This window comes from Salvelinus namaycush, chromosome 6 (genome assembly GCF_016432855.1).
Source record: "Salvelinus namaycush isolate Seneca chromosome 6, SaNama_1.0, whole genome shotgun sequence".
NCBI classification, from domain to species: Eukaryota; Metazoa; Chordata; class Actinopteri; order Salmoniformes; family Salmonidae; genus Salvelinus; species Salvelinus namaycush.
In genome coordinates this window covers 22,044,057-22,061,568 of record NC_052312.1, presented here as the reverse complement: position 1 = coordinate 22,061,568, position 17,512 = coordinate 22,044,057, and the positions used below count along the sequence as shown (strand labels likewise).

Sequence of the window (17,512 nt, the reverse complement as noted above, 5' to 3'; positions counted from 1 at the left end):
CCCCATGTGCAGTTGCAAACCGTAGTCTGGCTTTTTTATGGCGGTTTTGGAGCAGTGGCTTCTTCCTTGCTGAGCGGCCTTTCAGGTTATGTCGATATAGGACTCGTTTTACTGTGGATATAGATACGTTTGTACCTGTTTCCTCCAGCATCTATACAAGGTCCTTTGCTGTTGTTCTGGGATTGATTTGCCCTTTTCGCACCAAAGTACGTTCATCTTTAGGAGACAGAACGCATCTCCTTCCTGAGCATTATGACGGCTGCGTGGTCCCATGGTGTTTATACTTGCGTACTATTTTTTGTACAGATAAACGTGCTACCTTCAGGCGCTTGGAAATTAATCACAAGGATGAACCAGATTTGTGAAGGTTTACAATTTTTTTTTCCTGAGGTCTTGGCTGATTTCTTTTGATTTTCCAATGATGTCAAGCAAAGAGGCACTGAGTTTGAAGGTAGGCCTTGAAATACATCCACAGGTACACCTCCAATTGACTCAAATGATGTCAATTAGCCTATCAGAAGCTTCTAAAGCCATGACATTTTCGGGAATTTTGCAAGCTGTTTAAAGGCACAGTCAATTTAGTGTATGTAAACTTCTGACCCACTGGAATTGTGATACAGTGAAATATTCTGTCTGTAAACAATTGTTGGAAAAATGACTTGTGTCATGCACAAAGTAGATGTCCTAACCGACTTGCCAAAACTATAGTTTGTTAACAAGAAATTTGTGGAGTGGTTGAAAAACGAGTTAATGACTCCAACTGTACATGTGTAAATAAAAGGAATGATAAAAAAATAATGATACGATGCACCTTTTATAAAGAAATAAAACAAAGCGCAACTGACATCATTCATGCCATTTCCCCTAAAATAAACTTCAAATGTTCCCCTTTCACCAACCTAGCTCATCATTCCCGCTTCAGGTGATTGATTAGGTATGGCTCCAGCTCTGTCAGGATCTCTAAGAACCGATCTTTGCATTCGGAGCCACATCCTTTTAAGGGCCCATCAAAGAGCTCCCTCATCTTTTTCTGGTTATTTCTTTCAGCTATCATGTCACTGTAGCCATCAGCAGTGATGACTCCACTCTTCAGGAGTCTGTCCAAGATGGAATCGACCTGGCTCACTCTGTCAATCAGGGCTGTCTGGTGGAGGTCCACAAAGTGCTGGTCTGAGGTCAAGATGGGACCCCTGTATTCAGCTATAAAGGAAACTGATACAATTAGTTTCCCTTTACTTATGACCCTTAAACACATTTCTAGGACGGGATTCAATCAATGGCGCAGTATTGGCAAGTGCATTAGTTGACTTTTAAATGTAGTTTACGATTGAGCCGATATCAGCAGTGTTTACCATGAATGTAAAGGAATATGCCTTTTAAAATGTGCATTGTCTGTAGTGCAGCGTGCAACTCGCCTGAGGAATCCCGGCTTTAAACAATATTTGACATTTATGGTTACTAAGCCAATGGATCTTTTCTGACCTTCTCGTATTTCGTGGTTCCATATGGTTTGTTTACGACTTTTACAGCTTAGGTTCAGACTGAAGTCAGAATCTGCGTCTCTTATAAACACCTCAAAGAAGTTTGGTGGGTCAACATGTGCGAGCTCCAATCTCTGAGACAATAGATAGATAGTGTTAGACTAACAGACATTGAAATTAGTAATTCTTCTTGGGGGGGGGTTCTGGGAATGTGCAATGTTTTGGATTTCATTAATGTTCTATACAAGTTCAAACCGTACACGAGGGTTAACATCAGAAGGACAGGATGTTGTGAGGTAGAAATCACTAGTCAACCATTGGGACTTCTCTGGTCTTGGTTTTAGGATCCTTGTGGATCCATGACACTTCTCCTGTTTCTCCACTACCTGTAGAACAAGCAAACATATCCATCACTGTGTATTGCACTGTATACTTCCAATTACCATTTGTTCTCAACATTGTTTGACAAGAAAAAGGAAAAACTATAACATGGGTGCTAAGTGTCATAAACAAATCCAAGTCCAGGTCCAGGTTTGAAAGTTGATAAACCTTTAAATGTGTGGGCTAAGTCATTAAAATACACCATGTCTTGGCTAACGCTTTCATCAGGGTGCCTGATTGTTTTACGTTTGTCTGATCTGGAGTGTTTAGATCTTTTTTAAAGTCAATGGAAATTGTTGCTGAGGACCATCCTGGTTGAATAAATACCGTATATGGAAGTAACAATGAGGAAGAGGAACATAGTTAGCCTTTATAACCTGTGTTAGTGCAGGATCACATGGCATCAGATAAGCATGTAGCGTGAGGTGTGCTGTCCTGGCTCGGTAGATCTGCAAGTCACAGTGCACGGAACACCCTAATGCCTGCAGGATAACACCTCTCAGAGAGAAAGATGGATGGAGAATCTTGACGTGGAAGCGGGTGACCTTATCCACTTGTTCTATGGACACACCACGGTCTTCTACATGAAGAACTCTCACTTTCTGCTTTATAGAGGGATCATAACGATCTCCAACCCCTAAAATGGACAGAAACCAGAACATTTACATTATCAGTTTGAATAAAAATGTATTGAGAATTCCCAGGTAAATAAAACAATGTCTTGTCCAGTATAGCTGATATCCTTACGTGCACCAAAACAGAGAAAATGTGGCAGATGCACTTCTTTCAGTTTTCCTTCAATGATTTTGATGTCCAGTAGGGGGCCTCCTTGCCTGTACCCCATGCTTTGTAGCACTGCCCTGTGAGGATCCCAAGAGCTGAAGTGGTACAGAAGTGTGACTTTGCGCTCACATACCCAGCGCAGCCCTGATATTCTGCACTCATAACGTCCTGCGATAGATTCAAGTCTGGAAGAAGGGAATGCAAATTAGGTAACCAAAATATTAAATAAACTGAATTACTGAATCATCTGTTGATCAGGATTTGTTTGTGACAGGTGCTAATTATTGAGGTAGAGGGGAAAGTAAGTCCAAGGTGTTTACCTGTAGATTGAAATCTCATTTTCTGTAGACACTAACGGCTCAAGCGCAATCCAAATTTCTGCGGTCTGTTCAGGATTGAGCCAACCAAATATGGTAAAACCTTCAGATTAATCTTTCAAAAATATTTGGCAATTATTGTAACAGTTATGAGCCTCGTGTAAAATAAGTAGATTCTTCATAATAATATCAAAATGTTGTCCTCTCACCTTAAGATGGCTGCAACTCAAGCATTCCATCAGGGTATCTGAAGTCAAGTCACATAATAAATAATAAGTAAAGGAATTAAATAACCAGACAATGCATGTATCTATCAAGTAAGAGAGCGGTTCTAGGAATGAACCCATCCATGAATAAACCATAAAAATCGACCATCCAGATACTTTAAGTACATTATCATTTGATTAGCTTTATTATCATCAAGGACCTCAGCCACCCGAGCCACGGCCTGTTCTCGCCTTCTGGATGGTAGCGGGGTGGTCAGTACAGGTGCATCAAAGCTGAAACGGGGGGACTGCCATCTTAAGCTGATAAAACAACTTCTATCTCAAAGCCATCAGACTTTCAAATAGTCCCCACTAGCTGGCCTCCACCCAGTACAACACCCTGCCCTGAACTTTAGTCGCTGTCACTAGCCAGCTACCACCCCGTTACTCAACCTTGCACCTTAGAGGCTGTTGCCCTATATACAGTGCATTTGGAAAGTATTCAGACCCCTTGACGTTTTCCACATTTTGTTTTGTTACAGCCTTATTCTAATCAATCTACACACGATACCCCATAATGACAAAGCGAAAACAGGTTTTTAAAATGGTAGTAAATTTATACAAAATAAACAGAAATACCTTATTTACATACGTATTCAGGGGCGGGAATATTTCCTGCCGCAGCCATAGTCCGAGCATGTATCGTTTAGACCACTTCTGACACCATGTTTCATGTAGTTTTATTGAAGAAGCCAACAGTGCATTCGCCAGCGTGTATCAACTTCCATATCCCGCACGCAATGGTATCCGGTCTATAACCTAACAGTTAGGCACCATACCAGCAGGTGGCATCCAATCCTTACACATAACAGTTTCCACTTCACAGTAACAGGATTTACAGTTGACCGGGGCAGCTCTAGCAGGGCAGAAATTTGACAAACTGACTTGTTGGAAAGGTGGCATCCTATGACGGTACAAAGTTGAAAGTCACTGAGCTCTTCAGCAAAGCCATTCTACTGCCAATGTTTGTCTATGGAGATTGCATTGCTGTGTGCTTGATTTTATACACCTGTCAGCAACGAGTGTGGCTGAAATAGCCGAATCCACTCATTTAGATGACATTGCTCATCTAAATATTTCTTTCTTTCTTAATTCAAACATGTATATGTGACCAATAAAATGTGATTTGATTTATCTTCACATTGCTTTAGACACACTTACTTCTGGGAAGTCAACCACCTTTGTGGAAATTAATGTTTGTACTAAGTTCTTTACTTGCTTTAATAGTACATCAAATGTACTTTATAAAAGCCCTTTTTACATCAGCATAAAGTGCTTTACAGATTGGGTAGCCTATCTGAAACTCCAAAGAGCAAGCAATGCTGGTGCGGAAGCAAGTTACTTGGCTACAAAAACTCCCTTCAAGGCAGGAACCTAGGAAGAAAGCAAGGCTCTTCTCTCTGTGCCTGGTGTATTTATTTATGCCCACACTTTTTAAGCACATACAGTCACCCTACAATGAAATAGCAAGAGTAGGCCTACCGCACAGAAGGGTATCGGCATAACACTCACCTTGTTGTTTTAACGTGGCCATTTTCTGTCAGATACAGTTTACATGGATAATGACGTCAGCTGCCTGCTTCTGTCTGGTTCAACTGTAATTCACAACAGGACGTCGAGTGCTAGTTTACTTTCTCCAAATGCAGTCTTATTTTGACCTCTCAACCTGTGTTATTTTCTCCCTGTAACATCCACTAAATGTATGTACAATAACAAATAACCCTCTCAGAAAAAGAAGAGAATGAAAAATAGAAGACTCTTTCCTGGAAGTGAGAAAGTACGTACCTAGTAAGAAGGCTGGAACGCCCTATCGATGTGAACTGAGCCACAATAGCGATTAGCCACACTAGTGGAATCAACGGTTGGCCTTCAAGATAAAAGTTCCCGCATTGAAACTAATGCAAACCAATACAAATAGTGGAATCACGTCATTTGGACTAGATAATGCTACATATGGTTGGAATGTTGTTATATCAATTCAACAAAAGACAATAATGATCTAATTTGACCCAAAAAAAGCTACATCGCACTGTGGATGTATTAAGACTTCAGAATTGCATTGGGGGCATACTTATATGCACCCGACAGCCTTACCTATGGATTGTGCACCCATGAAATGGTGTATCATCCTACTCAGTGACACTCACACAGAGGCATCCTGCCCATAGGGTGCATGCCTCTGGTGCAGCTTGTATTTGCCTCTGGTGCAGCTTGCATTCAGAGGTCCCATGTAGAGCTCCCTCATCTGGTCCTGTCTGGGGCTTTCGGCCAGCACTGTAACCCTCGACAGTGACAGCTCTCTTCGCCAGAAGTTTCTCCAAGATGGGCTTGGCACACTCTCTGGATCAGGGCCACAAAGTGCCAGTCTGAAGTAAAAATGGGACAATGCACAAGCCTAACTACTTTTTCATGTGATGAAATCTTAGTCACAAATTCAATAATTGTATTAACTAAACATATATACACTCCCGGACAGTTTATTAGGTACACCACCCCATTCTCAAAAATGGATCGCTCCTACAAGACAGTGAGTCACGTGGCTATGACTTGCTATATAAAGCAGGGCGACAAGCATCGATGCATTCAGTTACTGTTCGATTGAATGTTAGAGTCGGCAAAACGAGTGACCTAAGCGACTTTGAGCGTGGTATGATCGTCGGTGCCAGGCGCGCCAGATCCAACATGAAACGGCTGCCTTCACACACATGACAGTGTCTATGGTTTATTTAGAATGGTGTGACACACAAAAAACATCCAGTCAGTGGCAGTCCTGTGGGCGAAAACAACTCGTTGATGAGAGAGGTCGAAGGAGAATGGCAAGAATCGTGCAAGCAAACAGGCGAGCCACAAACAGACAAATAATGGCGCAGTACAACAGTGGTGTGCAGAACGGCATCTCAGAACGCACAACTCGCCGATCCTTGTCACGGATGGACTATTGCAGCAGACGACCCCACCGGGTTCCACTCCTATCAGCTAAAAACAAGAAGAAGCAGCTCCAGTGGGCACGCGATCACCAACACTGGACAATTGAGAAGTGGAAAAAATATTGCCTGGAACATGACAGCAAGTTCAGTTTACTTGAGTGGCCTCTGCAGTCCCCAGACCTCAATCTATTAGATAATCTTTGGGATGAGATGGAACGAGCTGTTCGCAGCATGAATATACCGCCGTTCCAATCTGCAGCAACTGCGTGATGCCATAGCATCAGCATGGACCAACACCCCTGTGGAACGTTTCCGACACCTTGTAGAAAGCCCTGAAGAATTCAGGCTGTTCGAGGTAAACAGTGGGTCCAACCCGGTACTAGATGGTTGCACCTAATAAACTGGCCACGGAATGCATGTCTAAGTTGTGCTGCTAAAGTTTGGATGCAGGATAACTATAACAACAATATGAACTATGCTAATTTAGTTTATGATATTCTAAGCTCAACATAACCCTTACGGAAAAACCACATGATTTCACATGTGGAAAAATCCCATGATTTCACATGTAACATTTCCACATGTTTTGCATATGTGAAATCATGTGAAACCATGTGTTTATGGAACACTTCACATGTGATGTGGACTTTAAAATGTGAAATCATGTGTTTTTGGAACTCTTCACGTGATGATATTTCACATGGAGTTTCACAAGTGGAGTCATGTAAAACCATGTGTTTTTAGAACACTTCACGTGATGATAGTGCTGAAGGCCCTATTTTGCTAAGTGCAGAGATGTATTATAGGTAATTAATGTTTTGAATGCTACACATTTCGTGGCGCAGCAGAAAGATCAGCGTACCTCAAATCCAGAGGTTGTGCAGTTCAATTCGTATGAGGGGTTCATGGCTCTGTTCAGAGGTATCTTCGATCATCCACCGGAGGGCAGAGAGGGGGATGAGCGCTTATTCCAACTATGTCAGGATGACCAGCATCGCTGACCTGGGTGGACTGCTGAGTGGACTGGTGTGCTGGGTCACTGGATTGATTGGTGGCAGAGTATCCTCCACTAGATGAAAACAATTCCTCTCGGGCATGTTCGAGATGTTGAAGACTGCGAAGAACCTCTTCCACAGCCCTCCCCAGTTGCGCCAGCTGGTCGTGGTGTTGACGAAGTAGGTATCCCTGTTCATCAACCATCTGGGAGATGTCCTGATTACCTGCTGCTTCCATTTGTTGAGGCAGTATTCTGTAACATATACGCTGGGAGTCAGTGTTCTGTAACGCATACGCTGGGAGTCAGAAAGCAAGTGGTGAGTTTAATACTAAACGGACCATAGAACAATACAAGAACTACGAGTAGCGTATAGGCATGAAACACATAGTCAATACTGCCTGGGGTATGGAACAAAGGAAGTGACAGATATAGGGGAGGAAATCAGTGAAGTGATGGAGTCCAGGTGTGTCTCATGATGAGACACAGGTGCGCGTAATGATGGGTGCCAGGTGCGCGTAACGATGGTTGCCAGGGCCGGTGGTTAGTAAACCGTCGGGGAGGAGCGGAGCGGGAATAGACTTGACAGTGGCAGGCTGGTTAACACTGGGATAAACTGATTAAAGTTAACAGTAGAACCAACACAATAACTTGCTTATGGAAGCACTTATAGACATTTTGTTTTTATTCCAGGGTCGTTGCTCAATCACCTAGGTTGATTTACACCTAGGCCTATATCATTAGGTTCAAGAATATAAAAGGTAGCGTAAATAGCTTATGTAGAAACATATAATATACCTCTAAGCGAGAGGTAAAGGAATAAAGGAATACCTAAGTTTAACCACCTTTTATATTCTTGAACCTAATGATATAGGCCTAGGTGTAAATCAACCTAGGTGATTGAGCAACGACCCTGGAATAAAAACAAAATGTGTGTGGGTGGAGACAGGGTTGGTTTTACAGGTTTACTCTCTCTGGATTGTCAGTACTGCATGTATTCTTTGCTATTGTGCCATCGCTGTGTCAGAGTTGATTTTAAGTTAAACTTAGGTATTTCTATATGGGTAGTCTGTTGACTAAGACACATTTTTACTGGCAGTCATTAGCGGCTGTTAAAATCTATGTTCCTTTATCCTTCCTTTTTTTGTCGGAATAAAACAGAATATAATGAGGACTACATGAAATATGTCTTAAATGTAATGGACATAAAGATCTAGTCTTGCGATATATATAGGTAGTTTTCAAACAATTGTATCCAATGAACTGAGCAGGCTGGGCTGATATGCTTATAGCCTTGCTAGGACTTTCTAAATATGAGCATGCATTTATAAGATTGTGCTGTTATTATTTCTATTAATATGATCTATTATTGTTATTTTTTTCTTCTGTTTTCCATGTTATTTGGTTAGTTCTCTTAAAAAGCACCCTCATAGATATGCAATAGATCTACGGGGATTTGAATGTGGCAGATGGCAGTATTGAATTGTGTAATCATGGGACTGCCCATATTTCCAGTCCATTTAAAAAACAGGAGGCCTCTTACACTTCAGTGTTGTGATGCAAAAATCCTGGCAAAATGCATAGCACATAGAATCAAAAAGGTTTTAGCAGATATTGTTCATCCTGATCAGACAGGATTTCTACATGTATGATATATTGGAGATAATATACGACAATTACTTGAAACAATTGAACATTATGAAACATCAAAGATACCAGGCCTGGTCTTCATAGCAGATTTTGAAAAGGCGTTTGATAAAGTAGGACTAGAATTTATCTATAAATGCCTGGATTACTATAATTTCGGTGAATCTCTTATACAATGGGTTAAAGTTATGTACATCAACCCCATATGTAAAATATTAAATATTGGTTACTTCTCAGAAAGTATTGAGCTTTTAAGAGGAGTTAAACAAGGCTGTCCGTTGTCTCCATTTCTATTTATTATGGTCATTGAAATGCTAGCTATTAAAATTAGATCCAACAAAAACATCAACGGGTTAGAAATCCAAGTGTGAAAACAAGTGTCAATGTATGCTAATGACTCAAGTTTATTCTTAAGTCTGCAATCTGGATCCTTGCACAGTCTCATTGAAGATCTTGATCACTTTTCTAGCCTCTGGACTAAAACCTAATAATGACAAGTGTACCATATTACGTATCGGATCGTTAAAAGACATAGTGTTTATACTACCTTGTAGTTGACCAATAAAATGGGTAAATTAGACATACTTGGTATTCACATTTCAAAAAATATAAATGAACTTACCACAATCAATTTCAATGGAAAGTTTGCAAAAAGTACTGTAGATACGATTCTACAACCATGGAGAGGTAAATACTTGTCTATTTATGGGAAAATCACATTGATTAACTCTTTGGTTGGTCCTATCACAGTTTACTTACTAATGGCACTACCTACTCCAGACAACTCATTTTTTAAATCACATGAGCTAAATTTGATTTGGAATACTAAGCCAGACAAAATTAAAAGTGCCTATTTATATAATGAATATGAGTTTGGGGGGCTAAAATTATTATATATTAAAGCTTTAAACCTCTCACTAAAAGCTTCACTCATACATAAGTTATACTTAAACCCGAAATGGTTCTCCAGTAGATTAGTAAAAAAGCCTCACCCTTTGTTCAAAATGGCCTTTTTGCTTCTATACGGATCCTTTTTAAAATGTCCTTTCGCCTTTATTACTTCTCATTTCCAACTAATTGAAAATTGTTTTTTTAAGCATCACCCTTTCTTAAACAAGCCATACAAAGGTGGTTACAATTTCAGTTTTATCCTCCAGAAAAGATAGAACAAATATAACAAATGTTATGGTTAAACTCAAATATACTGATTAATAAAACATTCTCTATGAAAACAATTTACTTTTTTTATTATATTTATGAATGATATTATGAAAAGAAACGGAGGAGTTATGTCACATATGCACCTATTGAAAATATATGGGAATGTCTGCTCAATCCAAATTTACAACCAACTGATAGCAGCATTACCACAAAAATGGAGGAGGCAAGTGGAAAAGGGTGAAGGTAGAGAACCTGTTTGCCTGACATATATTAAAGATACAAATTGGCTGAAAGGATTTGGCATAAATAGAAAAATCTATCAGTTTCATTTGAGGACAAAAATGTTAGCAAGCTGCGCCATACAGGTTGCAAAATAAATGGGAAGAGATTTTCGATGTACCGAATCCATGGCACATGGTTTATGACTGGTACAAAATACAACACTTGATTCAACAGCTCGAGTTTTTCAATTTAAATTCTTATACAAAATTCTTGCTACCAACAGAATGCTATATATATGGGGCATACAACAAGCTCAGCTCTGTAGATTTTGCTGCGAAGAGACAGACTTAGGCCTATTTTTCAATACTTATATAGGCTACTGTATCAATCAATAATTTATTTGTTCTTTCCCTCTCTACAGCATAGGAGTCATTCATGATTTGAAATGCAATCAAGCATTTTAGTTTAAAAATAGAACAACAAAGCAATAATTTATTAATTGGCGTAAACAATACATGGGCCTAAACTGTTCCATTTCGGAAATTGCATTCATGAATGAATGCGACTGTAAACAGGATGTGCTCTTAGGCCTACTGCTCGATGGTTGTTAAACAAGCCTGCTAATGATAATGACCTATTATTATAATGATGATCATAATGATCCAACACAGTCTCACATTCAATTCGCGCATATATGTACAAAATGTATTTCAGCAGATTTCGTGCGTTTTTGTGCATTTTTGGGGTGGTTCAATTCGTTTGAAAATACACAAATTTCTGTGCTACTTAATTCGTGCGAAAATACACGAATTTCTGTGCTACTTAATTCGTGCGAAAAGACACGAATTTAACCAGTAGGCGACACACAAGCCGTTGCAACAACCATGTAGACGCGATAATTTGTATTTCATTTTTGTTCTTCTTAATGGCTAATTCAACGTCATGAATATACAGAAATGTTGTCTTTGTTTAACCATGTTTTAAAATGTGTCGTTGTATGCCTATATGTACTGTTTTAGACTTGCTGAACAGAATTTTTGAGAAAAGACGCACATTTAAGTGCGACTTAATTCGTGGGAAATATTGTTTTATTAATGCCAATGCTGTTTTCTGTGCTTGATTTCGCTTAATACTTTGGATACTGGTGCACTTGTAATCAGAACGCCTTTTTGTCATGTAGGCAACCATACACGATTTTCTTCATAACCCATTTCATATTTCGTGGAGCCTAAATTACACCATTTTCTTCATAATGCATGTATTACATGTTAATGTAAAATAATGAATTATGTTGGCTTACACTTATGGCCTTTCCAAGGCCTTTCCATACCTTAAGGGAACATTTTAGCACTCGCCATATGGTTAGTGAGAAACGCCACATTGCAAATATAAGGTCCCTTACTAGACGTCCTGCAACGTTTCTAAAATTTGTGGACGGCGTCGGGCCGTGCGCGGGGGAAAGATCTTTCAGGAAGTCATCAAACTAAATCTCTCGGACGTTCGGTTTCCGTTTTATAAAAATAACACATTTTGGTCATTTTTCCGCAGTCTCGGAAATTCCCACCAGAGGGAAAATAAATAATATTGCAAATGCAGAAGCACATTGCAAATGCATGTGGCCTTTTCTCCTAAACGGAAAATATTTCGAAGACGTAATGGACAGTTGGCCCCGAACAAGATGGCGTCGAGGCCTCAACGCTTTTTGAGTTATGGGATTGGGATTAAAGGTCAAAAACGCAAAGTAGGGTGCTAATTTGACCGCTTCACGTCAAAGTACATAAGCATACGGTGTCAGGAAAAAAAGAACCAGCCATTTATCTATCGTAATTTAAGAGAAATCGTACATTGACAAATTGGTCATGTTCACAAAAAGGAGTTAAAAAAATAAATAATTACAGATCCAGTTGCAGTGTAATCAGACGAACATTTTTTAAGTGGGTCTCGAAGCTCTGCCAGAATTCTGTGATTTTATGTGATTTTATGAAATAACACACACTCATTTAACCCTCTGTAAATAAGTCAGTTCTTAACATAAAGACTTAAAACTCAATATTATATAAGAGCCTACCCCAAGGAGGATATGTGTTCACTTTCAGCTTCCTATGTCAACCGGAAGTACCTTCAAATGGTGCCATAGGGTCAGTTTCGAAGGGTTAAAAATGTCAGATCTGCCTCCCGGGTGGCGCAGTGGTCTAGGGCACTGCATCGCAGTGCTAGCTGCGCCACCAGAGTCTCTGGGTTCGCGCCCAGGCTCTGCCGCAGCCGGCCGCGACCGGGAGGTCCGTTGGCCTAGCGTCGTCCGGGTTAGGGAGGGTTTGGCCGGTAGGGATATCCTTGTCTCATTGTGCTCCAGCGACTCCTGTGGCGGGCCGGGGGCAGTGCGCGCTAGCCAAGGGGGCCATGTGCACGGTGTTTCCTCCGACACATTGGTGCGGCTGGCTTCCGGGTTGGAGGCGCGCTGTGTTAAGAAGCAGTGCGGCTTGGTTGGGTTGTGCTTCGGAGGACGCGTGGCTTTCGACCTTCGTCTCTCCTGAGCCCATACGGGAGTTGTAGCGATGAGACAAGATAGTAATTACTAGCGATTGGATACCACGAAGAAAAGGGGATAAAAGGATGGAGTGAAAAAGTACGGTGCTTAAAGACACACAAAGCCTGCAATGGCATTGCCATTATCTCCAGGCCGTGCCGAGTTCAACGAGATGCCCCGCTTGACCGTAGCTAGCTCGGTCTGAGTGCAGCGACAGGGACAAGAAGAAGGACCCAAATGACCCTTTGACCTCAATTTCATATTTTTTGTTGCTTTTGGGAGACAGAGAGAGAACCGTTAAGGTTAGAAGCACAATTTGACCTCAGGAACGTTCCTAAGGTCCTCCCGATCTGTGCAAGCCTAACATTGACCGTGTGGCATTAACCCTTAATAGTTAAAAGAAGGTGTTTACATCAAACAGTTTACAATGACATGTCTCCCCATAGGAATACATTGCCTGCTCCCCTAAATTCAACCTGAAGCCTATGTGGGTTATGAATGTCTTATGAACCTGTCTTCAATGACAATCCATCAGGCCACTATGAGGTCTACCTGTGTCGATTCTAAGCTTCCTGGAGCAACCGGAAGTGGTTAAATCACCCTAAAAGTGTTTGCCATACCCAACCTGCAGTTTGTGATATATAGTGCATTCAACCCTGTGTAAATCAGTCAGTTCTTAACGTATAGACTTAAAACTCAGGATTCTGTAAAAGCATACCCCGATCAGGATATGTATTTACTTATAGCTTCCTGTGCCAACCGGAAGTGCCTTAAAATGGGGTCATAGGTGCTGTTTCGAAGGTTTAAAAAAGTCAGATCTTTCCAAAACTTTAAATGTGTGAATCGGTCAACCCTCATGAACTGTAAATCAGTAATTTCGCTAAACAGATGTCAAAGAAAAGCTCTCTCTCACACACACACACACACACACACACACACACACACACACACACACACACACACACACACACACACACACACACACACACACACACACACACACAGCAAGGATGGAGTGAAAAAGTATGGTGCTTGCCTGCTCGCCTCCCTACCTCTGAGGAAGTACAGTTCCCGCTCAGCCCAGTCAAAACTGTTCGCTGCTCTGGCACCCCAATGGTGGAACAAACTCCCTCACGACGCCAGGTCAGCGGAGTCAATCACCACCTTCCGGAGACACCTGAAACCCCACCTCTTTAAGGAATACCTAGGATAGGATAAAGTAATCCTTCTAACCCCCCCCTCCCCCTTAAAAGAGTTAGATGCACTATTGTAAAGTGGTTGTTCCACTGGATATCATAAGGTGAATGCACCAATTTGTAAGTCGCTCTGGATAAGAGCGTCTGCTAAATGACTTAAATGTAAATGTAAATGTAAAGACACACAGAGCCTTAAATGCTTTTAGGGGGGATCCAGACTTCCATACCCGCTCTGGGAGCGCTATACTACCGCCCCAAATCAATGGGTGCTGGCCTGAGTGATTTATGGAGGTTTTCAAAAAATATTCTGTTTTTTCTTCTGGAAAATATTTTATGTTTTTTCTTTTCGAGTCAATGGCCTGAGTGATTTATGGAGGTTTTCAAAAAATATTCTAAGTCCAAACTTTTCATGCACCTGGTATTTTTTTGGGGTTACCAGGCGTCATTTTTCAAAACGGTTGAAATTGCTTTTAGGGGGCATCCAGAGTGTCACATGACCGGATGAGGTAACTATTCTTGTTCTTCTTGTAACTTTCCGGTAGGCTAGAAGCTTTCCGGTGTTTTGCTGCTCGACACAGGTCGACGCAGGTATTGCACTTGATTTATCGTTATCGTAACCGTAGGTGCAGCCAAGTGGAAATACGAAAGCTTTCTAGCTATTTCGCACTGACGGTAATTTGAACACAAGAACGTTTCTAGTGAAAAGGCGCTTACACTCAGAGCCATGTATTTACACTCAGCCACCCTAGCCTTATTACGGGTTAACGTTTTGGTAATTTTGGTTGGCCAACAAAATGTAAGACTACAATGACTGCATACGTTTCCCCAAATGTTATACGAAAAAAAAAAGTTTTGTTATTGATGGACAATGGCAAGGCTGCCATTGTATTTTCAGTTACATTCTGTTCAATAAAAATGGTTTACACGTTTATTTTTTAAGAAATACATGGAACTACAACCGAATAAAACACCATTAACCATCATGCATTGCTTACATTCATTCTATCCTGAAAAGTCTGTTCAGAAAAATCGAAAACAGTACATATAGGCATAAAACCACAATGTTTTAATAGGGATTAAATAAAGACAATATATATATAACCTCTTATGGTTAAAAAAAGACAAAATATCTATATATTCATAACGTAAAATAAATAAATACAGGCGATCGCGTCTATGGTTGTTGCAACGGCTTGTGTGTCGCCTACTGGTTAAATTCGTGTCTTTTCGCACGAATTAAGTAGCACAGAAATTCGTGTATTTTCGCACGAATTAAGTAGCACAGAAATTCGTGTATTTTCAAACGAATTGAACCACCCCAAAAATGCACAAAAACGCACGAAATCTGCTGAAATACATTTTGTACATATATGCGCGAATTGAATGTGAGGCTGGGCTGAATGATCATAATAATAATAGTAATAATAAAAATAGGAAGGAGATCAAGGAAAAGGGAGGGTTATTATTATTATTATAAAAAATATGTAAACAACAATAAATAAATTATAAATAATAGCAGAGCGGCTGGTCTAACGAATTAGTGAAATTTCACAAAAACAGACGAATTTGTGAAATTGTTTATCCGACATGTTGTCGTTGCCTGAGGCTTGGTGCTCACGGAACCAAAAGTCTATTAAACAAACACTCAAACATGCAACAGAAGCAGGATCTGTCTTATTTCTGTAGACATATATGGATGATTTATACAGCCAGGCAGATTTAACAGTTAAATTGGGGTTTCCTCTCTCCTCGCTTTTCTTTTACAATTAAGGCAAGGGCTGTTTTCTTGTTTCCTAAATCCACTGCTGCCTCTGCCGCATTGTTCTCAACACCAATATGCTGGTTAACTTTGCTATTACGCATACAGCAACATGGTCTAGGAAAAGGCGCCAATTCAACAGCGCACTGATGTGTTTCAGAACCGCGGACAGCGACCACTATCCAATGCGGGAGAAAAAGCAATTGTTATAAAATAATATTATTTGTATTTGTGTTTGCACCATTATCAGTAGCAAATGTCTTAGGGTGTTTTCACACTATATCCCTCTCAGCCAATTTTTGTGAACTCAGTGCGGTTCGCTTTATTTTTTGTGCAGTGTGAACACTCCAAAAGAACTCAGACCCCTCAAAAGAGCCCCCGAAGCGCAGTCCGGTTACCTTTTTTAGGTGCAATGTGAAAGCAAAGCTCCCCAGGTTCACTTGTCATTATTCCCGCACCACACATTAGACTACTGCAACACTATTTCCCCTCCCATAAACCCTCACATTGGTGCCACAAAAGAGAGAAGATTATGATGTTCAGGTTCGCGGGAAAAAATGTGTACTGTTTTTGGATCTTGAATAGCGACTGTCAAGGATGCACAGAAAGGGTACAAAATCTATTCTAGCTCTTAAAAGGGCAGTAGCATACCTAGGGCTTACAAGTTTAAATTTCAGAATGATTTATTCTGCAGTTATTTTATTGCTATGTAGATAGTAGTGTCTTCTGATTACAATTATTATGTCTCATATTTTAATTAAATGCAATCCAAAAGGTAAGCAGGTATATCTTAGCAGGCTGTGTAAGCAGGCTGTCCGATAACACATTCTGATTGAATGGCTTGTTCTGCACTTTGTAAAAACCCAGAATGCATGTTGCAAAAAGATCTTGGTTCCTTTCTAAACATGGCAATGTGAATTCAAAGAGGACTCGGTCCACAAAATAGGTGAAGTGAACTTGCAAAAGAGTCCTCATTCAAATGCAAGGGCAGTGTGAATACAAAGAGAAACTGAGTTATTTAGCTTTTTTATATACCCCAGTTCACTTACTTGAGGACTGAGATTGGTTATTTTAAAGAGGACTGTATGTGAAATCACCCGTAGACTGATGGATTGTACCATCCCCATGGCCTCCACAATGGATCAGTCCTCTCAGACAGGCACGAATCAGACAAGTGTCTTGTACATCATGATTTTTACTTACTGCCCACTAGTTATGTGGGTTATTGTAAAATTCACTAACTTAATGTTGCTGACCCATCGCACTCACTGACCTGATGATCTGGTAGGAAAGTGTATCGCTTTTTGGCATCATATGCACTTTTGTCAGCATTTAACAAGGCTGCAGAACTCACAGGTCAGTTTACTCAGCACCGTTGGCAGCAATTACAGCCTTGAGTCTTCTTGGGTATGACGCTACAAGCAAGGCACACCTGTATTTGGGGAGTTTCTCCAAATCTTCTCTGCATATCCTCTCAAGGTCTGTCAGGTTGGATGAGGAGCGTTGCTGCACCGCTACTTTCAGGTTTCTCCAGAGATGTTTGATCGGGTTCAAGTCCATTTCTGGCACTCAAGAAAGCCTCTCCTGCGTTGACTTGGCTGTGTGCTTAGGGTTGTTATCGTGTTGGAAGATGAACCTTTGCCCCAGTTTTAGGTAGTGAGAGCTCTGGAGCAGGTTTCCATCAATGATCTCTCTTTACTATGCTCCGTTCATCTTTGCCTCGATCCTGACTAGTCTCCCAGTCTCTGCCGCTGAAAAACATCCCCACAGCATGATGGCTGCCACCACCATGCTTCACCATAGGGATGGTGCCAGGTTTCCTCCAGACATGACGCTTGGCATTCAGGCCAA

General features: G+C 40.8%; 1 protein-coding gene across 2 annotated transcripts; it reads right to left on the bottom strand.

The window, feature by feature from the left end:
• Positions 1 to 795: 795 nt before the first annotated feature.
• On the bottom strand, positions 796 to 5,064 carry LOC120049780 (NACHT, LRR and PYD domains-containing protein 1 homolog). Of its 2 annotated transcripts, XM_038996192.1 has the most exons (10): positions 5,014 to 5,064; positions 4,741 to 4,823; positions 3,808 to 4,084; positions 3,172 to 3,209; positions 2,966 to 3,030; positions 2,610 to 2,830; positions 2,240 to 2,499; positions 1,742 to 1,867; positions 1,483 to 1,615; positions 796 to 1,200 (listed from the first exon to the last, which is right to left on the bottom strand). In XM_038996192.1, exons 4-10 carry the CDS (start codon positions 3,199 to 3,201, stop codon positions 908 to 910), a joined length of 1,128 nt encoding a protein of 375 aa, XP_038852120.1. In that variant the 5' UTR covers positions 3,202 to 3,209; positions 3,808 to 4,084; positions 4,741 to 4,823; positions 5,014 to 5,064; the 3' UTR covers positions 796 to 907. The 2 variants fall into 2 exon arrangements, with proteins under 2 accessions (XP_038852120.1, XP_038852119.1); XM_038996191.1 differs by lacking the exon at positions 3,808 to 4,084.
• Positions 5,065 to 17,512: the final 12,448 nt, after the last annotated feature.